At 34.9% G+C, this 27,241-nt stretch overlaps 1 protein-coding gene across 2 annotated transcripts in view; it reads right to left on the bottom strand.

The window, feature by feature from the left end:
• The window catches only part of LOC150100599 (scm-like with four MBT domains protein 2), a 226,997-nt gene that overhangs the window by 139,455 nt on the left and 60,301 nt on the right, over positions 1 to 27,241 (bottom strand). For both annotated transcript variants that reach the window (XM_090401434.1, XM_090401435.1), the window contains 2 exons: positions 14,238 to 14,327; positions 7,644 to 7,788 (listed from right to left, as the gene is read on the bottom strand). In XM_090401434.1, coding sequence (XP_090257560.1) covers positions 7,644 to 7,788; positions 14,238 to 14,327 — 235 coding nt within the window. The remainder of the gene's footprint in view (positions 1 to 7,643; positions 7,789 to 14,237; positions 14,328 to 27,241) is intronic.

Raw genomic sequence — 27,241 nt, 5'->3', positions numbered from 1 at the left:
CTTGTGCAATGGGATTACCACACATTCTTTCTATACCTGTGGAATCATCCCTGTTTTGATACTCAAATTATATAGCCTGGTCAAAGGAATACCCCATTTGGCTGAATACCCTTTTAGCATCCATTCTGATATCCCATCAGTCCCTATTCAGTTTGTGTAATAGCTCTAGTACCTCCTCATGTCCAGAGAACCTTAATTGTCAGGGTAATCCCAAGGAAAGAAATCTTATCTTGCCTTGAGACTTTGCTAAGGCTATGAGAATATGGTTCTTTTTTTTTTGTGGGAAATAAGGCAGAACTGTGTTTTGGATGCACTGAAATTAACAATATTATCCAAGCCCCACTGAAGAATAGTTTGGAGATCAGAATTTAGGATTCCAGATGTTGTTACTCTGTAAGTTGTGGTAGTTTGTGTGGTGTAAGGTTTGTAAATAGGAGGAATGTAGCGAATCCAATAGTATTGGATTCGCCACACTCAGACCCTCCCATCAGACAGCCACATGGTAAAGCGTGATTCATCACTCCAAATCACGTTTCCAGTTGTCCAGTGGCATCGCTCTTAACACTACTACAGGCAGTGCTTAGTGTTCACAGGAGAAATGTTTGGTTTATGGGCAGCTGCTCAACCATGGAACCCCATTCCTCTTAACTCTCGACGTGCAGTCATGGTACTGGCTGGACAGTTAGAAGCACTGCAGAACTCCCAGGTGATTGTTTCATTTTGATGTCTGCCAATTTCCACAGACCACCTTCCTCAATGCTTAACGATCCCTGTCTGTCATTAAATGTGGCCTACTCGACCGTGGTTTTGCCTTCATGTTTCCACGTCGCAATCGTGTCACCAACTGTTGACTTGGGCAACTTCAGAAGGGTTGAAATGTCTCTGATAGATTTCTTACTGATGTGGCAACCAATAACTAGTCCAAGTTCAAATTCAAAAAACTTAAGCTCCCTTGACCTATCCATTCTGCTCGTACTTCTTATCACTGTACAACACACACACACACACACAGCTCCTCCTTTTATACCGGTAAGTGAGGCCGTAGTGACATCTAGACATCAGTTTACAAATTATAGAGGAGTGTTCAGATGCTTTTGATCAGATAGTGTATATGGCAGTATATTTTAATTAATGTGTTTTCGTGTATATATTGTATATACTGAATGCCCATTTTGCTAAGAGTTGTAGGTGCATGCAACATAGAGCTTAATGCTACCTCTACATTGGATGAAGAAACTTAGGTATATAAGTACTAGAGCTGTTGCATCAACTGAATAAAAATTCATCGACAAAGATAGAATAGATGCTAAAAGAGTGTTCAAGACCTGGATGTATAATCTGAGTCTCAGTAGAAGAAAGATTTCACATTAGTGGAAAAAATGTATGATAACCCATTTATACAAGGATCATGCAATGATTGATTTATCTAACTATAGACCAATCAGTATTTCTCGAGCAGTGGTTCAGATTTTGGAAAAGTTGGTAAGGATCAGCGTACAGAAATGCTTTTAAAGAAAATCTATACTTTGCAATGAATAGCATGGGTTTACTAAGGGAAGGTAATGTTTGACCTGGACTACTGAGTGTAGATCTGATCTCCTAGTTTCCAAGGTGATGCAGATACAGTGGAGAGGGTGAAAAGAGGAATCAAAGATGATACTGAGAATGTGGAATGAAAATTTTGAAGACAGATTGAAAATGTGTGGATTCAGACACTAGCATACAGAAGAAAGAGAGGTTGAGCTTGATTTTTTCCTCAAAGAGCATTGTGTGATTGGAATGGCTTGCCTTTGGGGCGAGTGCAGGCAGGATAAATGAATTAAAAAAAAGGTATGACAGCTGGTGATATGTGGCCTCCCTTGATGAGTTCCTGACTCCCTGCAGGTCTCTGGTAATAATAATAAAGAACAACTAAATGCATCAGCCTCCTACCTATACCTTTGGTCTTTCTCCAAGTTTTTTCCCTACCATTTGTACTTCAAAGACTTGTTTTACTTATCTTTAGTATATCACATTAACTCTCCTTAAACATTCTCAAATATTGATGCAGTGAACTCTCAATAAAGGTGAACATCATTATGATGATGCCCTTCTCTCTACGACAAATTGACAGTTCCAAACCACAGCCACAGCCCCATAGCATTAATGCTAGTCTACGGCATATATTCATTACATCAAACCTACTATAAGATTAATCCTTTGACTCTTAAGTTGCTATAATAAAAGTTAACTGCAATGCTTTTTTTTTCTTCTGTTATCTTCAATTTTAATGCAATGTTGCTACTTTCATATCTACAATCTCATATCTGTGATCTCCAATCCTCTCAACTATTTTAGTTCTCATCCAACTTTTAGACCTATGTGTGCTAGTCAGCTCTCTTGTATAGAGACAGCTTGGTGGTTTGATTTTGCTCGTTCCATATAAATTTATTTATGTGGCTTTCCACCATCAATCTTGCTAATTCTGTTATCTATATCCATATTTAGTTGGTCATTTACTAATATATGTTTCACCTAATAAATAAAAATGTGACTTTTTCTCATACATTCATTACAGATAATGAAATTGATGTTTCTTGTTTTCACATTTTTCTTTTTATTGCTGATTTTCATAGTAGATCTGTGACAGATTTATGCAATTTTTAGCTATGGCTCAATATCTTGCAGATTTATTTACCAGATTAATGTTATTTTCATAGAGTCAAGAACTATGCTTAATATCCTGTATGAATTTAAGGTTTAATAATAATTTCATTAATAATGTGGGATTATAATATACAGATTATATATAGCAGTAGAGATAATGTATATAATGATATCACCTTAAATCTGAATTAATATTAATCCAATTTTCTGTACATTCTTCACATTTATTTCAAATCTAATAATTTTTCAAACAAATTACTCCAGACATCTGAAACATTATTATCTTCAGCTTTTATATCACCTTTATGATCTCTAATTCTCTCTGTAGTTCTCTTTTCCCCATGTTTATCTCCAGAAACATTTTACCACCTTCATATTTACCTCCTATATTATTTTCAAAATCTTCCATAATGTTTGTATAGCTACTTTTCATGTAACTTTGCTATCATTTTACCCACATTCTACTATGCATTCTTGCATAGCTCAGGAACTTTTTATGATTTGCTTGTTTCATCATTTGCTTCTTTAACTTCATGTGTCCATAAACAGAATTCTTATTCTTACAAATCATACTTGCTAAGAAATTACATTCTTATAATCCTTTATCCAAGTGTAAGCAAGCAAAGTTTGCACATGAAGCATCTTCACAACTACTTGTATATAGAGGCTGATGACTTCACATTAGTGCCTTACTATCCTATAATGCAAAGCACACTTTTTTCAGAAGTGCATAATGCTATGCATTAAGGGAGGGGTTACTATTCAGACCATTATCTTCACAACCAATTGTAAAGATACTTCATGCACAAACTTTGTTTGCTTGTACTTAGATGAAGTGCATAAAGGATTAAACAAGAAAATAATTTCATTTCGGTAAATTATGGAGACTACAACAATTAGGAATAATTACTTTAATTTCCTACATTTTGACTTTCATATTAAGGTTATCATCTGGAGTATGCACATAAACGTACAAAGACAATCTATATTGCATTTCAAACATCATGCCAAAGAAGTGACAGTGATTTGATCAACCGTTATTCAACTAGCCTGACCGCTAATGGAAAAAAGAAAAAAAAAACACTACATCAAAGCTATATCCTATTTATATCATCATCAGAGAACAAATTCATATTAATACTTTTAATACAGCAAAACTGGTCAGGTTGTTATATATTGCTTTAGTATTGTTTAAAATGATTTTTACTGTTTATTGACCAAAATTGAATTGGCAACAGTGAAATCTTTAGAAGCAATTCAGGACACATGTAATAACGAGAGTCGATAAAGGCAGGGACATGGTTATTTTAAACTGAACAACTTACCTGGAAAAAATGTATCAATTCATCTCAGACAATAGTAACTATCAACTTGTGAAATATAACCCAACAAATTGGATGAAGAATGACCTAAATAATTCGCATCCTAGCCTGCAAATACAAGTAAAAAATTACTTATGTACTATGCTCATTCCCTGAGAATTTATGGTTTGCCCAAGATTCACTAGCAGAATGCACTGCTTCAGTTGACAGATGAAGGTATCAACAGCCCCCAATTATCATCTAGCCAAGAAACTAGTGTCAACTAGTTTCTTGGCTAGATGGGGTGTACAGGATATGATAGTACTACATGAAAAAAAATTACATCATTATTAATTTCCTATCTACAATTTTCCTCCAAATCAGTCTGTTACTTGTCAAGACTCCAACATTATCAGATCTTATATTTCTATCGTCTAAAGCACTTTGTACTGTATCAATCCACCTATATCTTGGTCTTCCTCTGGGTCGTTTTGCTGCCAACCTGGCAGAGAACACTTGTTTTGCTAATCTTTCCTCACCCATTCTGTTTAAGTGACCATACCACCTGAGATTAGCTCTGCTAACACATTCCTGGATGCTGACAATGTCAAGTTCTTTCCTAATATCCACGTTTTTAATATGATATTGCCATTGATGCCATCTGTTTACGCCTGTAATCTTTCTCAGGACTCTCATATATGCGGATTCTAGTCTTTGGTCAAGTGTTTTACTTCTGACCCAGCTCTCAGCTCCATAAGATAAAACTGGTTTGAACACTGTCTTGTATACAGATAATTTAGTGTTCCGACTAATTTCTCTCTTATTCCATATGAATTTATTCAGTTGACTTCCTACCATACCAGCTTTGTTGATTCTGTTGTCTATTTCCATATTTAATTTACCATCTTCAGTAAAAATCGTGCCTAAGTAGCTGAAATGTTTCACTTGTTCCACAGGTTTTCCATTCACAACACAGTTGATATTTTCAATGATTCTGCCTATTTTCATTGCCTATGTTTTTTTATTGCTGACCTTCATACCATATCTATTACAACAGTTATTCAATTTAGTCAGGGAATCTTGCAAACTTGTAGAGGATTTATTTAGAAGTATAACATCGTCTGCATAAAGCAAAGAGCTGACATTAACATCTCCAATTCTGATATCATGTTTAATACCACTTTCCTTCATAATGTGATCCATATAGATAATGAATAACAGAGGGGATAATGTACATCCTTGTCTCACACCAGATTTAACATTAAACCGTCTTCCTGTACTTCCATCAATTCTAACTGCTGACTTACAACTCAAATAAAGACTAAGTATTGCTTGATATAATGCCCCATTGACACCATATAACTGTAGCGTATTGAATAGCTTCTCTCTTGGCACCTTGTCTTTTCCAAATTGACAAAACCTAAATACAGATCTCTGTTATATTCCCATGCTTTCTTGACTATTTGTCGTAAAGTGAAGATCTGATCCTGACAGCCTCTATTTGGTCTGAATCCAGCTTGTTCTTCACCAAGCTTTTCTTCCTCAATTCTTCTCAACCAATTCTCAAGTATACTTGGATAGATCTTGCCAGGAACACTCGGTAGGGAAATACCTTTGTAATTCCCACATTCAGTTTTATTTCCCTTTTTATATATGGGTACTATGAGAGCTCTACTCCAATCATCGGGAATTCGTCCCTCTGTCCAGGCATTCTGAACTACGCAGTGCAGCCACTGTAAGACTTTTATACCACCATACTTCAGCATTTGTGGTCAAATATCATCTACTCTTGCTGCCTTTCCATATTTCACGCCTTTGATGGCTTTTTCTACTTCAAGTATGGATATGTATTCCTGACTGCATGCCTGGTAACTGTTATTTTTACCACTGTGCTATCATCACTGCTTGTTTCATTTAGCAGTTTTTCAAAGTAATTACTCCATACTTCAAGGATATCTTTTTTTCTCCCGTTTTCATGTCACCTTTATCATCTCTAACTCCTTTTACTGCACTCTTTCCTCCATTCCTAAGCTTCTTCAACAACCTCCAGAATATTTTGCCACCTTCTTGATATTTATTTTCTATATTTTTGCCAAAGTCCTCCCATGACTTTTGTTTAGCTAGTTTTACACAGTGTTTAGCATTCTTGCATTTGTCTCTGTATTCTCTAAGAGCACAAGCTGACTTATTTGCCAGGAACTTTTGATATGCTTTCTTCTTTTCCTTCACTGCCTCTTTAACTTCCTGTGTCCACCAGGGAGTTCTGATTTTTTTATCCTTGCAGACAACCTCACCACATGCTTCTCTGGCAGAATCAATCAATGTTTTCTTCAGAGTTTGCCACTGAATCTCCAAGGTTTGATTCCTGTTCTCAAACTCTTTCATTTTTTCTTCAATAATCTTTGTGTAACTCTGTCTACAGTTCACATCTGAGAGCTGCTCAACTTTTATAAACTTTCTTACATGTTATTCTTTTCAATATGACAATTTTATCCTTCTCAAGACTAAATAGTGATCACTTCCAATTTCAAATCCTCTGTACACTCTGGTGTCCTGCACCAGGGAGAAAACATCACTATCAACAATAACATAGTAAATGAGACTTTTCTTATTCCTTGCCTCTTCTCTCCATGTCAATTTGTGCACATTTTTATGTTGGAACATGATGTTAGTAATAACCAGTCCATGTCCTGAGCAGAAATCCAACAGATATTTGCCATTATTATTAGCTTTGTTCTTTTCTCCAAATTTTCCCAAAATATTTTTGTATGTCTCACAATCATTTCCTCCTCTGCTATTTAGATCCCCAACAAGGACCAACTTTTCCTTTTTCATTGTGTCAGTTGTTTTTTCTAAAGCCTCAAAAAATTCCTCCACTTCTATCTTAGTAGAACCTTCTGTGGGACCATAGGCACAAAAGTCTCATTGTCCAATTCCCCATTCTCATATTTGCCCACATTACTCTACTCGAGACTGACTGCCATTCAAGAAGATTAGCCTCATATTTTGTGTTGAATACTATGGCTACATCTTCTTTTCCTTGATTGTCATTGCCTGAATATAATATTTTGTATTTATTGCTCAGAAAGATCTCACCAGTTTTTTGTCTTTTTTGTTTCAGTCATCCCTGTAATACGATCTGGTACTTAACTAATTCTTCATCTAGCTCCATTTCTTTGCCATTCAGGCTTCTTATGTTGATAGTATCAATCTTTAACTCTGGTGATGTTGAGTTTCTCATTTGTTCCAGTAGCTGACTTTTCGTTGTTTGTTGTGGTTCCCTGGCGAAAACAACAGGGGTCTTGTTTAACCGGGAGACACCCCAGCCAGCATGAAATTTTGTCATGCTGTACCAGTCAATAAGAATACAATTTGGTCTGCTAAATTCCAAATTGCCAGCCCATCCTCGTTCGTTCAGCATCCAGGTAGATATCCAACAGAGTGCACCACGAGAAGGTGAGGATTGGACATTAGGTCAGAAGCCCTGGTCGATTCTCTGCATTCCTTTAAAGGCTATATAGAGGTCTTCTCTCAGTTATACAGCTTTGACCCTTAAGCACTCCATACAATGTAGTATAAGATTATTTTACAGCATGTTCCAGTGTTGCTTTCCTTGTTGCAAATGCTTAAAAAACACAAAATTTTAAACCATGATATAAAGTGAACTATGCACAAATGAATTTCAAATTATCTTACCGTGTGGGGGTTTATAGCTATATCCATTAGAGATGCTCCAACCAATAGAATGTATGCGATCAGAAAGATAAAAGAGCCAAAAATCATGATCTGATGCTACTCCATCATGTTTAAGTAAAAGTCGGCCACCAACATTTTTCTGGATCTAAGGAATCAAATTTTTTAAAAGTAAAATTAACTTATACTGTGTTGAAAATTCCTCAAAATAATAAATTTTTATTAGACAAAAGCAGAATTGATCAAAACAGCTCTACCCTAGTACTATTTTAAGAAATCTATAAGTAGGTATTATTATACAAAAAATGAAAGATCACTACAGACGTACTCCGGATATAAGACACATTAGGTTCCAGATCACTGCCATATAGTGAGTTTTGACATATAGTGAATCACTGCTTTTCCCCCACCCCATCTACATGGGGCAGGGAGTTTAGTAATGGTTTAGTAATTCTTAAGCAGTCATGTATGTGCATAAACGAGATAAACAGAGCATTTATTTACGTCAGATATGCAAAAGAAAAATTTTGAATAATTTTTGCACATGAAAAAGTTCTTCTAAATAGCTTGGCTTAAGGGAACACGGCAACCAGTTTGATCATTAATCTACACCACTAAAAGTTTTCCATTTCATCATTAAGATTGTCACATTTGATACGCTACTAAATTTATTAATTTTAATCTTAGCAAGTAACCAAGTATCGTGATAGGTTTCACTGGAAGCAACAGTACCCTTACTTTGAATTTTTCTCTACCATTATTAACAACAATAAAATAATAGTTTTAAGCAATTCATAATTCACATTGAAAAACACTAAAACACAAAAAGATGTAAGGAAGAATGACATTGTTAACAAATAGTTAACAAAAAACTGTGTATCAGCTGATTCACTGGAGAGACATCTTGCTAAAATCATCGTATGAGCAAATGCAGCATCATATAAATGGGCATTGGTCATAACTGAAAAGTGTTGTATGAGTGGACTGTCATAAAGCAGGGTATTACTGCATATCAAATACTTAATAATCTATAAATGGCTTAATAATTGCGCTTCCTTAATTATGAAAAAATGGATAGAAATGAAGACATTCAGGTGTGTGTGTACGAGAGAGAGAGAGGGCAGGGGGGGGAGTTGTACAAAAATCAATTTACTGGATAAAATCTTTAACAATAAAGCTAGTTCAAAGTTATATACTGACATATAATCACAGCTGTGTTTAACTATGGTTAATATTAGAACAATTATTTTTAACATAAAAAATTGTCACATATAACATAGACAAAAATATACTATTTTAATAGTAAATTCTACTAGCAACCACATTTTCAACACATGCGAAAACAAAACTGAGTTTAAGGGAGGGGAAAATCCTGTCACCTCTGTATGAGACCAGCTAACTCACCTTCAGGTGAAAAGCCCTAATAAAGGTTCTTCGAATCTTGGGGATTTGAACCCATGTCTTTCCAACCAAAAGGCTTTGTCTATACTGACTAAGCTGTGGAGGCTCTACACTGACACAATAATTCTGAATTTTGTTCCAAAGACAGGTTTCCACTTTAATTATGTTATGATGGAAAATGTCATAAAATGATCAGAATGAAATTGCAATGAGGAAAAATGCATTCAGTAATCAAGGAGATTCATTTAGTAAAGGATTTTCATCACCTGGTGTAATGACAGTTCACACCTAAAAGCATTTTCTTAGAAAGTTAACAGTTAGCATTTCCCTAGAACTCCTATTATGAAAACAAAGCAAAACATAAGCTTGACTTGCTCATATGCAGATGAGTTATAATGTAACAAACAAATCTAGTTTAGCCAATAAATATTCATAGCTCATAATACTAAATGCATAACTGCAAAAATAGTTGCATAACTATTCACTGTAGCTTTGCAGTACCAAAGGAACAAAATAAATAAGATTTATTTATTTATCTGCAAATAAGTCAGTGGTAAAATACCTAACATCTTCAGAGCACCAAATAGTTTGTATATGCAAGCACTTAGTCAGTTATATCCTAAAAATACTAACACACAAAGCTAAGGCTATCTGTTGCAATGATGAAGTACTTGTTACTGATTTCATCTACCACTGCCACAACTTTTAAGCCAAAAAATATATAAATACTAAATACTTTCCCAATCCTGCCATCCTCAGTATACAAAAGTGCAGCAAAAAATCAAACTATTGCATATATCCAGCACATGTTTGAAAAGATAACCAGAGTGCTTAATAAACATAAGCTTCATACCATATATCAAATTAGTAACACTCATTTATTCACCAAAGGACAAACATCCTTTATCAGATCCAGAAGAGTGTGAAGTGTCTTGTCTATTTATTGGCTTAATATGGGGCAATAGGAAGATCCACTGATATCTGCTCCAGACAGCATAAGAAATACATTCACTACCACTCTCTATGGCAAGTTGAGCTGGAAGACAATGCTTTCAAGACCTTATCCTCCCCTCCCTTCACACAAGATTTGATGGAAGAAAACCATTCTACAAAGAAGTTGTTACAAGTTGGAGAGAGAGAGTTTTAGAATCAACAGCAACAATGAAACATTCCCTAAACCTCAACTAGTTTGACTGTACAAATTACCAGAAATTTAGAAGACAGGCATTTTAAAACTCCAATGTAAACTTGTAAACTTTTTATCCATCAGTGGAGAGTGACAAATTAGGATTTTAGTTCTTTCTGCTTGTCTGTTTCAATTTTAAATTTTTCCCACTAAAAACTGATTTTTAGCACTTGCAATATTTCATTTATTTAGTAGTTGATGTTTTAACTATTTGTCCTCTGAAGTTGCTGTGTATAAAACAGATGAACCATGAGCTGCTAAAATAAATGAAATATTTTATTTTTATTCCTTTGATGTTGTAAATAAAGTAGTGACAACATTGTCAGGAGACATAGTTGGTAACCCAAATGTTAATCTTGACAGATAAAGGCACTAGTTGTGTGTACTGTACATAAGGTGAAACATCCCATTCTAGCAAGTGCCCTTGTGTGGGGAAGTGGTTAAAATCAATGTCTCAAGTGTGCAACACTCTAAGGTATGTTCACAAGATTAGAACAACAATCCTGAATCAAGGTCTGGGCTGCATGAGGTAAAACTGCAAGAACTGTTATCATGGCCTTAAGGAAGCCTGTGGCAACAGTGCCCTATCGTACCGGACTGTTGCAAGATGGGGTCAGTGCATTTTCGTGTGGGCTGAGATCACCTGGATGATATTCACTATGTGGGACAAGCCATCATTTCAGATGAACATGTCAAGCTTGTTTGGGGACTCCTTGCAGTTGATCGGTGATGGATTGTACTCCAGTTGGCCCAGAAAACTGGGATAAACCAGCAGTGTTTGGCACGTCCTAAAAGATAGGCTGGGTATGTGCAAAATTTCAGCTCACTGGGTTCACATCACCTGAGTGAGATGCAAAAATGGCACAGGTAGTATGTGGTTGCTAGCCTCCATCTGGAATGATACAAAAATGGAGGGAATGCATTCCTGAATCATAGTCATTGTTGAAACTTGGGAAAGGACTTATGAGCCTAAATGGAAGATACAATTCAACAAAGTGTCATTCAGGATCATCCCATCTGAAAAATCTTCACCAGGAAACCAACAAAGTTAAAAGTCACGCTGCTAGTCATTCATGATGTTCAAGGTTTTTCATCATTCTGTGCTCTAATTGCAAACTATTAATGCACAGTACTATTGACAATTTCTGGGGTACCATTTGCATCCAGCTTTAAGAAAAATGTGACCACATTTTTTTCATGGGTTTTCTGCCATGTTTGTTGCATGACATTGCACGATGTCACGTGATACGAGTCCTTGCAACTTCAACTTGTTCCCCAAAATGAAAGGACCCCCCCCCTAAGAGGTCTGCAGTTTCATGATGTGCAAGAAGTTCTTCAAGCAGTAGGTCACACTATTACTGATATCAACAGGCAACACCGCTGATGTTATCCACTGGCTCCCACAAATTTGGAAACAGGAGTAGAACATGGCAGGAGGTTACATTCAAGAGATGTAATTGTACAGACTTGACAAACTATTTTACATTTTGTGCACATATTACCCCTTACTTTATTTAAAACCCTTGTACACCTAAGCTTTTTCCACCTAGTTGCATAACTATCAATACTTGAAATCCAAAAAGTAAAGCAACAGTGCTGAGGGACAGAATGGAGGAGGAAATCATGTTCTCAAGAAGTCCAGCTAAAAATTTGGTGCAGGAGAAAGCCAAGAAGTCATAGTTACCCAAGTGAATAAGCTGGTACTTTTGAGTATTTATTCTCATGAGGAGGTAATGATTTTATTTTTATTTTTAATCTCCTAAAATCACTATAGCAAACTATTTGTTTAGCGTGCTATAGTGAACAAACCTAGAGTGTACTGTGTTAAAATGCAATACAGTAGAGCCTCACTACATAAAAACTGCTATAGCAAAACAATGAAAAGTCCTTAGTAAAGCTGCATTGAAAGAGCACTGAGTTAAAAACGATGTTGTTTCTAACTCAATACTGTGAGAGCAATATGATGCTCAAAAATTCATGGCAAACTGCATTTACCAGCTGACATCAATCTTCATGCATTAAAACTGTTCACTCACTGATAACCAAAATGCATTTATTTTTCACTTAACTTACCCAGCACATCAGTGTGTGTGTGTGCATGTGTGCGTGCTTGAAGATAACAGCTGTCAAAAGAGATCTTCATGCCTTTTAATTGACAAGTAGTTCTATGGAATTTTATATCTACAATGACAGCATGGCTTATAAAAAGTAAACATCCATCATGATCACATAGTGAAGAAGTTGCCTTGTTGACAAGCAAAATTCTGCTGGAATCAAACATAGAAATAAAGACAAACTCTTCAAGAATAACTGTAATCCACTGATAGTCATCCTGAAGAAGACAGAACAATTCTGTAACTAAACAGATCGTAATAGCAAGAAAGACATTCTCATTATCATGAAAATGCCTTTCTTGGGTAGTAACGAAATAAACAAAACAATATACAAATGAAAATGGAAGATGCAATGAGAAAATTTGAAACAGGAGACAGAAATCTTAGAGAAAGAAACCTTCACTACACTTTTGCAAAGAGAAGGATCTGGAAATTGCAAATACAATTTTCTGCTGCAGATCCCAAGATAATATTCACCAAATCATGCAATAACTATATATTGATAAAGAACCACTGTAAAAAATCAATAAACAATGTCAAAAATTAAAAAGTCCACAGAAACCAAACCTCAACTCAATAAAATGCATGATTACGTTTAGAAAAGCCATACAAGAAGTCAGGAAAAAAAGTATATTGCACCAGTAATAAAAATAATTCAAAGACAGAGAAACAGCCAACAGAATAACCTCACAAAATACAGAAAAAAATATACGAAAAAAAAGCATAGCATTCTTTCAACAAATATCAAATGAAATCATACTTATACAACCAAGAGCAACAACAACCAGATAATACTCAAATTCCTAACTAAAACTAGACAAAGAAGAAAGGGAGAAAAGCAAGAGACTTCACTTACTCAAAGTAAGCTAAGAGGAAAATAAGAAATATTAAAATACCAAAGAATGACTGGCTCCATTCTTTGGTATTTTATACCAAATTTTATTATATCAAATTTAAAATATAAAATTATATTTTATATTATAAACAAAAACAAAAAACAAATAAAAACCTGGTCCATGCCAAAAAAAGCACTATAACTCTAAAACATTACTGACCACCAAAACCAAGAAATTGAAAACACAGAATTAATTTAAGAAACATCAATTTACAACTATTTTTGCATCGCAGACAACAGAAAATGTATCTAGCCACCTAGAAATAATGACTGAAGAAGTAGAAACAGCAATAAAGCAAGCAGTACTAAACAAGTGCCGAGATTGGTGTTTTATTTAGTAACTGAGTTTCAAAGCTCAATAAAATAGTCTTCAATAAAATAAAACTGAATAAAATTTGGAAAGTACTAAAATAGTTGTAAACTGATGTTTCTTAAATTAATTCTGTGTTTTCAATTTCTTAATTTTGGTGGTCAGTGGATTTAGATTTATAGTTCATATGCTTTTTTGGCATGGACCAGGGCTTTTTACAACTTATACAGCACAAATTGTTGAATAATGCATGTTGCAGAAGTCTGGAATGGTGATGGGAATAAGCTTCTAATGAGACTATGAAATTATCTGAATTATGAACAGTAAGAAACTATATGAAAAACTATAGCTCCACTATGTAATGCAAATTAGAACCAGGGACACTCTTCAAGATGACTATGAAGCAAAAACTGAAGGTTCGAAACAATAAAAAAAAATCTTGAATAAAACATAGTGATTATAAATACTAGGTCAGGGTTCAGGATTTATAGCCAATTATTATAAAAAGCAAAGAACCAACAAAGATGGAGATGCACAAATCATGCATAAATGGAAAACTCGATCCATCACCAATGTCAGTAAGGTTTCAATAACACAATTATTCTGAAATAATATTAATGCAAAAAAAAAAAAAAAAAATTGTCTAATTAAGTAAAATAAATACACTGATAAACTATACTTAAATGCTTACAGTTGCTATCCAAATGCTAACTGGGTTATGCTCGTCTTGTACTTCAAGCTTCATTCCTACTTTGATTTGATCAACTGGTGTTGTACCAGCCTATAAACATGAATCTCAATATTAATATATTTTCTAAATACTTATTTAGTACTGTAGTAGTTTATATTTTTTTACAAAGCTCAAATTTATTTTATTCTGATATTGGATGAAACAAATTTTTTAAATTTCAGTTTAAATTTAAATTAAATTTATTTTTCTTTCATCATTTTTATCCACCTAAAAACTGACAAACACAAACCAATAGTTTACATCAAGTGAACATTTTATTCTCGCTTGATAAAACTTGTCTGGACATTACACATATAAAACTGCCACAATCATAATAATCATACCAAAACCAAAAATGAGGTCAACTGAAAGCACATGGCACTGAGCAAAGACATCCCAACATTTAACTATTACAGCCAGCTCAAAATTCAAAATGTTAACTGTGGAAAGCAATAACAAAGTTAAATAAAAACAGCATTACTTCCCTCATATGTCTTCAAATAAATCTTCAATGATTATCAAAGTTGTAAATATGTTCTTAAGGATTGGAAAGAAGGAGAGCTGCATGAACTTCAGTCAACCCTGAAGTTCATGCAATCTTAATTTCTCATTTCAGTAACAAGGTCTTGGTAATTATAAAAACTACTACCATGGAATCAAAAATTTTACCTGAAAGTCTGTGTACCTAGACGACTATCACAGTGATATAAAATATTACAGAAAAATGAGGAAACATTGTAGATATTACTAGAAAGTATGGCTTAATTCCTGCAATGGATAGCAATTCCCATTCTGTTTCATGAAAACACATATGATAGAGGCAAAAATGTGAAAGTTTTTAGAATCCAATTCTCAACATATAATAAATGATGACACTAATACTCCATCCTTTGAAAACATCAAAATAAGCAGTTTCATTGACTTAATATAGCAAATGATGCAATGACATTTAATCCTAGATTTCTAAATGGAGATAAGAGGATGAAGAAAGTTGTTCTGATTAACACATGACAGTGGTTTTTCAACATAATCTCCCTTAAGACTAATACATTTATTCCAGCAATGCTCCAGCACCATCATTCCGTCCCTGTCCCTGAATGGTTCTCAGTAAGATCTGCAAAATACCCCTCTACAGCTGCAATCACCTCTTGATTTGAAGAAAAACGCTGACCAGCGAGGAAGAATTTTAGTTTTGGGAAGAGATAGAAGTCAGAGGGAGCCAAATCTGGGGAATAGGGTGGATGTTCCAACAATTCATAGTGCAGATCCCTTAATTTTTCTATTGCCAAAACACCTTTGTGAGCAGGTGCATTGTCCTGATGAAAGATGATTTTTTTCTTCTGCAAACTGGGTCTTTTCTCATGAATTTTTTTGTCTAGTCTGGTTAAAAGATCGAAATAATATTCCATGGTTATTGTTTTACCCTTTTCAAGATAATTAATAAACAAAATGCCTTTAGCATCCCAAAACACTGATGCCATGACCTTTCCAGCTGATGGAACCGACTTTGTCTTCTTTGGTGCTGAACAACCAGCTTCTGTCCACAGTTTTGACTGCTGTTTGGATTCTCGTGTGTAATGGTGAATCCAAGTCTCATCCATAGTAATAAATCGATGCACAAAATCAGTTTTATTCTTGTTAAAACGCTTCAAGCACTGTTAAGAGATTTTCATGCGAGTGCATTTTTGATCTGCTGTGAGCAAGTGCAGAACCCATCTTGTGCAAAGCTTTTTCATTTGCAATTCTTCATGCAAAATATATCCTACACGTTCTTTTGAAATGCCTATAGTCTCAGCAACTTCACGCACTTTGACTTGCCGGTCATCCAATACCATATCGTGCACTTGATCAATGATTTCTGGCGTTGTTACACTTTTTGAACGTCCTTCATGTGGATCATCTTCAAGGCTGATACAGCCACATTTAAACTCGGCAGCCCATTTCTTGATTGTCGAAAATGAAGAAGAGCGTTCATAAACTTTTATGAACTGCGAATGAATTTCTTTTGCCGTTAAACCTTCTTTTACAAAAGAATTTTATAACCGCACGATACTCAATTTTATCCATTTCAAGGGATACAGACAACACTCTTGCTTCAGACAGCTGTATAAAAAAAATTACTTGATAGAATGACTTGCAATTTCACATGGATGCTTATGACAGATGACTAACTTAGAAAAAAAAATCTTGCCGATAGTGTTGCCATCTATGGTCAAAGCCAAGAACTTTTCAGACCATGTTCGTATATTAAGTTTCATCATCATAAACAAAAATTTAAATGGTATTCACATGTCAAACTGCTGCAATGACTAAATACATTGATAAGGAAACCAACTTAAATACATTCATCACAGAAGCAGTGAAAGGAGAATTTGCAAGCCTAATCTCTAAGCATCAAGTCACTGTCATCAGACAAGCACTTAGCCATCTGAGCATCAGTTCAGGACAACATTGAATTCCTTGTCTATGTTTGAAAAAATCCTGTGACAAAACTCAACACTAAAGATATCAACAGAAAAAATTCAGCATCTTGGTGGATGATGACCTAATCTTAAGAAAGTGTGTCAATGCTTAGATGATGAGATCAGAGAACTTACAACAAACCAGACTTAATTCACAGTAGACGAAAAAATTATTATAATGCCAAATACAGTTATCAATTCAAAATTACAAATGTAAAAACAGAATTGTGGAAAAAATTTTGTAATGTTTCAACTATTAAAAAACAGATGGCTCTTATACTAAAAACTTAGCAGAGACTACAGTTATTATGATAAACAAGTTTATTCCTGTTGACAATGTATCAACACATGAAGACATTTAAAACTGTACAGACAAAGAATGGTAGATTTAGACACTCCTAATCATGATGCAATTATTCCTAATTAAATTCTATCAATGTGTCCAAAAAATCTTCTGATAAGGATGAGATAACTAGTGACATTCTTAAGAATGCTCTTGAATTTTCCAAATTCATAACAATGGCCTACATTGTAGACCATTGTTGTGAAGCCTTAAGAAAGGATGATGTTGCTTACGTCGAAATACTTAAAAATTATACTGATAATCAAATCCAGAAAAGAAGCATCTGATGAAGTTCTTAAATAAAGATCAATTAGTTTTATAAATGTCACTGTAAAAAAGTATTAGAAAACACCAATTAAACTGAATAATGCATTTTTGTCAAGAAACCTATTAAGTCATTATCAATATGCAATTAGATTTCAGTCATGTAGATGCCTTATGAAAGTTTAAAAAATTCAAAACAGTCTCCAGCAAAAAAAAAAAAAAAAAAAAAAAAAAAAAAAAAAAAAAAAAAAACACTACTGTCTCTGTTGATGCTTGGCACCTTTGATACTGCAGGATGGCCAGCCATAATTAATCAGTTACAGGATTTTTGAATATCCAAAAAGATAAAATACTTAAGAGTAATAACTGACAATGAACATTCGTTTAAAAAAACATTTCATACATTGACATGAAGAGCTTACAAGTAGTAAGCTTCCAGCAATATATACAGGATTAGAAAGAAACACTATAATTGAAGAAAAATCAAGAAAGTTCAACAACTTATAACTATATGTATACTGGACAATATATCTTTTGAGGCATCTCGCATTATTGCTGATATGTTTGGAAATGTAAGGACACTGCTGCATACATGAAGTTTCTTCTGGATGATTCAACAGAAATACTAACATCGATCCAAACTTGTGTAAATTTCCGCACATCACTACAGTAAGTAGACTCACCCAGCTAAGAATGTACATATTAAATAGAAGGAAAGCTCTGAAAACAATGAGAAAATATAGCATATACACTAATGAGAGTGAAATGTCCACTGTTCTTTCACAGATTGCAGACAATCCATAACAGAAGAATGTTGTTTTCAAATTACACTGCTTGGAAAGAAATTAATGAACACCACATGGGCAAAGTGCATTATGCCATGTAATGAGTTACATGTTTGTAGCCAGTATAAATTAGAGGAATATGATGCTCCCAAGTCAGTGCAACTGTATCTGTGAGAAAGGAACTGACAGAGTTTGAAAGAGGCGTTGTGATAAGATGCCATGTTACAGGTCTTTCTGTTTGGAAAATTGTTGACAAATTAGGCCTTCTCAGGTCAACAATCAATGATACTACACTGAGATAGAAGCACATGGAGTCAATCACAAGTGCTTCTCACAATGAACAACCCACTGCACTCACCAAATGTGACAGTAGGATGCTACGAAGGATAATATGTGAAAAACACCATTTGTTGGCAGACACCTTGAATGCGGAGTTCTGGGCATGACTGGAACACAAATCTGCACAAAAACATTCAAAACTGGAGCTTGCAACATGGGTTTATATGGTAGGACCGAAATATGCAATCACCACATTATCCGAATCAGCATGCAGATTTGTCTTCAGTGGCACAAAGAACATGTACAATGAGACGTGGAAGCTTGGAAAACGGTGTTATGGAGTGGCAAATCATGCTATACCCTCTACTGAGCAGATGGACTGGTGTGGGTGTGGTGGTGCTCAGTGAAAATTTCTTTAAATTTTTAACAGAAGTGCATTACCCCAAATATGAAATTCGGAGGTGGCAAAGTGATGGCATGGTCTCCTGTTTTTCCTGGTTTAGCCGTAGATCTCTTTGTGGTGCCATGAATACTGAACTCTTTGAGGTATCTCAACATTCTGGATAATATAATGCTTCCTACTTTGTAGCACTTCTACAGAACTGACAACTGCATCTTGTCATAACGTCACCACACTTGACTGGCCTCCACAGGGCCCCAATCTCAACCCTGTCGAACATATATGTGGGATGATTCGAGCATTGGGAGAGGTCAAGGGACATCTGTCCCCACAACAGTCCAGGACCTCATTACATGCCTACAGGAAGAATGGTCCAAAATTCCAATTGATCACTATTGTATACTTGTGAAAAGTATGCCACGTAGGATTACTGCAGTAATCACAATGAAAGTAAGTCCTGCATCTTATTAAGGTGGTTCCCATGGCTATTTGTTCCTCATACTATGGTGTCAGTTGATTTCCTTCCAAGCAGTGTATATCTCCTCTATTCAAACAATCAAACAGAACAACTTGCTAAACTGTGATATCTTCAAGAATTAGACATTAATGCCTCTCATCAAAAGATTGCAGTAACCTATAGCAACAGCAAAACTACTATAGAGTAGAGAAATGCCCCCATGAAAGTACAAAAAAAAAAAAAAAAAAAAAAAAAACTAATGCACGCAGAAACTGGGTTTCTTGACTAGAGCTGATGAAAACATTCTGTATTTTTATCATCGACTTCAGAGACACTTTTTTTTTTTTTTTTGAGAATGGATAGTGATCACACAGTATTTATATTCCACATATGAGAATAAAGGTCATCATTACAGAAATTATTATTTCAGTTGTTGGTTCAGATCAGAAGTTTGGATCATGAGAATGGAATCAGTAAGCTGAGCATAGAAAAGAGGCAGAGATATATCAGAGGTCATCCCATATGTTGCAATACCGCAATAGGAAACTGTGATTGGCTGGAAAGGGATCATCATCATCATATTCCTGCCATGTATCCTCAAGAGGGGGGGGGGGGGGGTACAGGATATGATAGTACTACATGAAAATTTACATCATTACTAACTTATTATTTACAATTTTCCTCCAAATCAGTCTTACCTGTCAAGACTACAACATTATCAGATATTATATTTCTATCTTCTAAGGCTTTTTTTTTTTTTAACTGTATCAATCCACCTATATCCGGTCTTCCTCTGGGTCTTTTTCCTGCCAACCTGGCAGAGAACACTTGTTTTGCTAATCTAACCTCTGTCTCTCATTCTGTTTAAGTGACCATACCACCTGAGATTAGCTCTGCTAACGCATTCCTGGATGCTGACAATGTCAAGTTCTTTCTTAATATACTCATTTTTAATATGATATTGCCATTGATGCCATCTGTTCATCCCCCTAATCTTTCTCAGGACTCTTATATCTGCAGTCTCTAGTCTTTGGTACAGTGTTTTACTTTTGACCAAGCTTTCAGATCCATAAGTTAAAATTGGTTTGAACACTGTCTTATATACAATTAATTTAGTGTTTTGACTAATTTCTCTCTTATTCCATATAAATTTATTCAGTTGACTTCCTACATACCAGCTTTGTTGATTCTGTTGTCTATTTCCATATTTAATTTACCATCTTCACTAAAAATCGTAAAGTAGATGAAATGTTTTACTTGTTCCACAGATTCCCTGTTCACAACACATTTGACATTTTCAACAATTCTACCTATTTTCATTGTCTTTGTCTTTTTAATGCTAACCTTCATACCATATCTATTACAACAGTTATTTAAGTTCTCCATTCATAATGCAGATGATATTTCCAACTTGCCTAGTTTCATTGTCTTGTTATTGCTGACCTTCATACTATTTATTACAACAGTTATTCAATTTAGTCAGGGAATCTTGCAAACTCCTAGTGGATTTATTTAGAAGTATAACATCATCCCCTTAAAGTAAAATGAGCTGAGCCTAGCATTTCCAATTTTGATATCAGGTTTCATACCATGTTCCTTTATAATGTAATCCAGATAGACAATGAATAACAGAGGGGATAATGTACATCCTTGTCTGAACCAGATTTAACATTAAACCATCTTCCTGTACTTCCTTCAATTCTAACTGCTGACTTACAACTCAAATAAAAATTAAATATTGCTTGATATATGAGCCTCCATAGCTCAGATGGTATAGACGAAGCCCTTTAATCGGAAAGACTCGGGATCGATTTCCGTCTATGATGTAAGGAACCTTTATCTGGTCTCTTTAAACTAAAGGTAAGTTAGCCGGTCTCATAAAGAGAGGTAGAGGATTTTTTCACCCGAAAACTCAGGTTTTTCGTCATTCAGAACATGCAAACCGTGAACACACACGGATTACAGTTTTAAATACTTATGAAAATATGTGGAAGAGATAGGGTCCTCACCACATGTCGCCTGTAGTTAACCATGAGTCACATCATGGTAGTCAACCTACTAGATAGGAGACAACACATGAATAGGAATTGCTTGATATAATGCCCCATTGACACCACATAACTGTAGCCTTTTGAATAGCTTCTCTATTGGCATCTTGTCATACCTTTTCCAGATAGACAAAACTTAAATACAGATCTCTGTTATATTCCGATGATTTTTCAACTATCTGTTGTAAAGTTAAGATCTGATTCTGACAGTCTCTATTTTGCCTGAATCCAGCTTGTTCTTCACCAAGCTTTTCTTCCACAATTCTTCTCAACTGTTTCTCAAGTATACTTGCATAAACCTTACCAGTAACACTCAGTATGGAAGTACCTCTGTAATTCTCAGTTTTATTTCCCTTTTTATATATGGGTAATATGAGAGCTCTACTCGAATCATCAGGAATTCATCCCTCTGTCCAGGCTTTCTGAACTATGCAGTGCAGCCACTGTCTTTTATACCACCATACTTCAGCATTTCTGGTCGAATATTATCTACTCCTGCTGCCTTTCCACATTTTAAGCCTTTGATGGCTTTTTCTACTTCAAGTATGGATATGTATTTCTGACTGCATGCCTGGTCAGTGTTTTTTACCACTGTGCTGTCATCACTGCTTGTTTCATTTAGCAGTTTTTCAAAGTAATCACTCCATACTTCAAGGATATCTTTTTCTTCCGTTTTCATATCACCTTTATCATCGCTAACTCATTTTACAGCACTCTTTCCTCCATTCCTAAGCTTCTTCAACAACTTCCAGAATATTTTGCCAGCCTCTTGATATTTATTTTCTACATTCTTGCCAAAGTCCTCCCATGACTTTTGTTTAGCTAGTTTTACACAGTGTTTAGCATTCTTGCATTTGTCTCTGTATTCTCTAAGAGCACATGCTGACTTATTTGACAGGAACTTTTGATATGCTTTCTTCTTTTCCTTCACTGCCTGTTTAACTTCCTGTGTCCACCATAGAGTTCTCATTTTTCTATCCTTGCAGACAACTTCACCACATGCCTCTAGCTGAATCAATCAGGGCTTTCTTCAAGGCTTGCCACTGAATCTCCAAGGTTTGATTCCTGTTCTTAAACACTCTCATTTTTTCTTTAATAATCTTTGTGTATTTTAGTCTACAGTTCACATCTGAGAGCTGCTCAACTTTTATACGCTTTAAAACTTTCTTACATGTTATTCTTTCCAATATGAAATTTTATTTTATTCTGCTCAAGACTAAATAGTGATCACTTCCAATTTCAAATCCACTGTACACTCTGGTATCCTGCACAAGGGAGAAAACATCACTATCAACAATAACATAGTCAATGAGACCTTTCTTATACCTTGCCTCTTCTCTCCATGTCAATTTGTGCACATTTATATGTTGGAACATGATGTTAGTAATAACCAGTCCATTTCTTGAGCAGAAATCCAACAAGTATTTGCCATTATTATTAGCTTTGCTCTTTTCTCCGAATTTTCCCAAAAGATTTTTGTATGTCTGACAATCATTTCCTACTCTGTTATTTAGATCCACAACAAGGACCACTTTTTTCCTTTTTCATTGTGTCAGTTGCTTTCTCTAAAGCCTGAAAAAATTCCTCCATTTCTACTTAGTAGAACCTTCTGTGGGACCATAGGCACAAATAAGTCTCTCATTGTCCAGTTCTCCATTCTCATATTTGCCCACATTACTCTACTTGAGACTGACTGCCATTCAAGAAAATTAGCCTCTTATTTAGTGTTGAATACTATGGCTACTCCTTCTTTTCATTGATTGTCTTTGCCTGAATATAACATTTTGTATTTATTGCTCAGAAAGATCTCACCAGTTTTTGTCTTTTTTATTTCAGTCACCCCTATTATGTCAATCTAATTCCTCAGCTAGCTCCATTTCTTTGCCATTCAGGCTTCTTATGTTGATAGTACCGATCTTTAACTCTGGTGATGTTGAGTTGGGGTGTGTTTTCAAAAAGTCAAAAGAACAAAAAGCAGAAATTAGGAAATATTTTATTTAAGGCAATGGGTGTGCTTGCCAGAAAACATAGAAGGATTCATTTTTATTCATAGGAATCAGCATTTTTGCTCACTACACTTATTCTTTTGGAAGATTGGAATGAAAATGTCCCTGTACAGTGATAAACCTTCCCCTCCCCAACAGACACCATACTACAAATGCAAGGAAAACAGGTAACTTTACTGCATCACTAAATACAGTGCAGATGCAATTAGAGTCTGTGTACTATTTTTATTTTGATAAATTATGGAGAGTATTACCGTGTTAAGAATAATTAATTCCCAACATTTTTATGTATTATAAATAGCAACAGTTGGTGAAAACTGAAAATATCTGGTTGCTTGGTTTATTGGCACAAGAACAGCAAAGGTTAGAGCAAGATACAAATAGTCAAAGCTTATAGCCAGACACAAATAGTCAAAGATAAATTAGTAAATAATATTTATATACAAAAATTAAGTTACACAATGCAATATCTACATATAAATAATATAGTCAAACGTGTTTGTACAAATTAATTCTTTGTAAAAAATTAAAAGGAATGAAAACGACCTGACTCTACATAATGATAAACAGCCCCCCCCCCCCTCTCCCACAGACCCTATACATTATCATTTCTTACTTACTTACTGTCTTCTTCTGTCAGAGACAGGTTGAATCTTCTATGTTTCCACAACCTCCAAGAATCTCTGCTTCTTGCACAGTTGGTGAGCTGTCTATATGCTTGTAATCCAGAGTTGACCTTTATTGTTGTTATCCATTTAGTTCTTGGGCTTCTTTTTTTTTTCTTTTCCTTTTTTCTTTTATTCTTACATACAAAGCAAGGTTGGGTAGTCTTTTTGATGGCATTCTCTTGACATGTCTGTACCGCCGAAGTCGTCTTCTTTTGATCTTTTCGATTAATGAATCTGTATATTTTAGGTCTATAGTTTCATTTGTTTTCTTTTCTGTCCATTTTGTTTTATTTATTTTTCTGAGACATTTCATCTCAAAAGCCTCCAGGTTTAGTATCTCTGTCTTCTTGAGTGTCCAAGTTTCTGAAGCAAATAGCACATTGGGTATTATAATTGCATTATATAATTTTATTTTTAGAGCTTTGGAGATTTTATTATTTTTCCAGATTTTACCTCGCTTATTAAATGATGACCATGCAGTCCATATTCTATGTTTAATAATAGTCATGGTATCTATATGTTCTGTTCTTCTTCTTCTTCAGCACTACAGCCCCATGTATTGCCTTGGCCTCCCATTTTTGAGTTTCATAACTCACTACGAGATGGGGTCGTTACCCCCATGCTCAACCACGTGTAATTGTCTGTGAAGCGCTGTGTTCTTAAAACCGGTTTGCTTGCTTTGCAGGTGGAAAAACCCCAGATAAACTGCGGAGAAAAACACTGCAGTCCACGCCCAAGACCGGCTAACTTGGCTATGTCTGAGAAAGATCCTTAGCTCCTCACATCAGCAACGAGAATTGAATGCAGGACACTTCTTTCTCAGGCATATGGTTGTGGAGTGCATAACCACTCGGCTAACCGTGTGGACAGGTGTTCCTAAATAGTTGAATTGTTTTACCTGTTCAATTGTTGATCCATTCAAGGAGAAGTTTAGTTTTTCTTTGTTTTTTCCAATTATCAAAATTTTTGTTTTTTGTCTGTATTTATGGTCATGCTGTATTCTTTAGCCGTATTATTTAGTTTGGTTATTAAGTTCACCATTTTTTCTTTTGTGTGTGCTATCATTATAACGTCATATGCATATTTTATGTTATTAAGGTTATAACCATTTAGGTTGACCCCTTTTTTCTCCTTCCAAGACTTGATTAACCATATCCTCTCGGTAGATGTTAAAAAGGTATGGGGAGATGGGACATCCTTGGGCTACTCCTTTACTGACGTTATTTTATCTGTTGTTATACTATTGAATTTAATTATTGCTTCTGTGTGACTATAATATTTTTCTAAGTTTAAGGTTTCTTTGTCGATTTGTTTCTGTTTTAATATTCTTAATAAGGTTACTCTGTTCACTGAGTTGAATGCCTGTTTAAAACCTATAAAACAGTAATAGATATTTTTGTTATGTTCCCAGTATAATTCTGCTAGTCTTTGTATTATGGAGATCTGATCCAATGTGGAGCGATTCTTTCTGAAGCCTGCCTGTTCTTCACTAAGAATGATCTCATAAGTGCTCTTTATTCTGTTCTGTAAGACTCTTGTAAATATTTTGTAAGCATGGCTGAGTAATGTGATTGGTCTGTAGTTTTTACTATTTTTCATATCACCTTTCTTGTAAATTGGTATGATAATTCCTGTTCTCCAATCTTCTGGTATTTCTCCTGATTTAATGATTTTGTTGAAAAGTGTGGTAAGGAATTTTAAAGTTGTTTGCTTTCCTTCTTTCCAGAGTTCTGACAGAATTTGGTCTATCCCTGGTGCTTTGTCAGATTTCATTTGCTTTAGAGCATTCTCCACTTCCGATGGAAGGATAATTAAGGTGTCATGTCTTGATTTAGTTTGAGGCTTTGTTGTTAGGTAGTTATTGCTTTCATTCTTAAAGGTTTCTTGGTAGTGTTCCATCCATATTGCCTTTATCGCATTTGGATTTCCTGTTTCCTTGCCCTGATGGTTTGATCATTGTCATCAGTAGTGGTGAAAAGTTTTTTGTAATTTCTCTAATTGTGTATGTAATGTTTTTGAGTTATGGTGTTTATATGCCTCATTGCATTTTTTTGCTTTTTTGTTTAGCCAGTTTTCTTTAGCCTATCTGCAGAGTTTATCAATTTCATTTTGGGGTTGTTTGTATTTTTTCTTGTTTTCTTCTGAGGTATGTCTGTTTATTTTTGTTTTTAGTTTTCTTTTTTCTTCACATTTTTCTAATATTTCAGATGTTATCCATTTATTATTGGGTCTCCTATAAATTCCTAAAGTTTCCCTTGCCGAGTTAATTAATATTTCTTTTCCTGTTTTCCAAAGGTTTTCAGTTTCACCTGTTTGAGTCCTATTTATTTATTCAATTTTCCTAATGTAGTCTAATCTTCATAATAATTAAGGGGATACAAATCCCTTGTTGCTCAACTGCCAGTAAGCAAACTCTAAGATCAAGACCTATGAATCTATGAGTTTCATATATACTGAAAAACTATTGGTGAATCCAAGTGTAAATGACCACTTGGTAGTACAACACCAAGGCAACTCGAAGCAAAAGGTGGAGCAAGCTCTCTCACTATCCTTGATATTTTCTCATAATGTAAAAACACAGCCCCTAGGGGATGTAATACTGTAATTACATTATGAGGAGAGGTCACTACCCAGACCGGTTTCAACCTTTTTAGAGGTCTCATCAGTGAGTAGGTAGACCTGGAATATATAACAAGGTTCAAGTGAAAAGAACTTACATACCTTTACTATACGACTGCCATAAAGGTGTGATTGTATTTTTTTCTTTTCACTTATTATTCTCACCCCCTAGGGGCTGTGTTTTTACATTATGAGAAAATATCAAGGATAGTGAGGGATCTTGCTCCACCTTTGCTTCGAGATGCCTTGGTGTTGTACTACCAAGTGGTCATTTACACTTGGATTCGCCAATAGTTTTTCGGTATATATGAAACTCAGAGATTCGTAGTTCTCGATCTTAGAGTTTTGCTTACTGGCAGTTGAACAACAAGGGATTTGAATCCCCTTAATTATTATTAAGGATGTCAGAAAAATAGCAGTTTGGCTTTCAATTCAATTTATGTAGTCTAATCTTATTTGGTTATTTTTTAACTTTTCCATGTGGAGTTTATCAATTCTATTTCTTTTATAGTTGACTTTGAATTTTATCCACATTGTTGCAGAGAGGAGTTCATGGTCTGTATCCGGATCTAGGCTTTTGAGTGTTCTTAGTTTTTGATTGAGGTTTTCCATTTACTTCTAATTAGGATATAAT

Source organism: Typopeltis vanoorti, chromosome 12 (genome assembly GCF_054136105.1).
Source record: "Typopeltis vanoorti isolate ZY-2024b chromosome 12, IOZ_Tvanoo_1.0, whole genome shotgun sequence".
In the NCBI taxonomy this organism is placed as follows: domain Eukaryota; kingdom Metazoa; phylum Arthropoda; class Arachnida; order Uropygi; family Thelyphonidae; genus Typopeltis; species Typopeltis vanoorti.
This window is presented reverse-complemented; position numbering and strand designations above follow the sequence as displayed.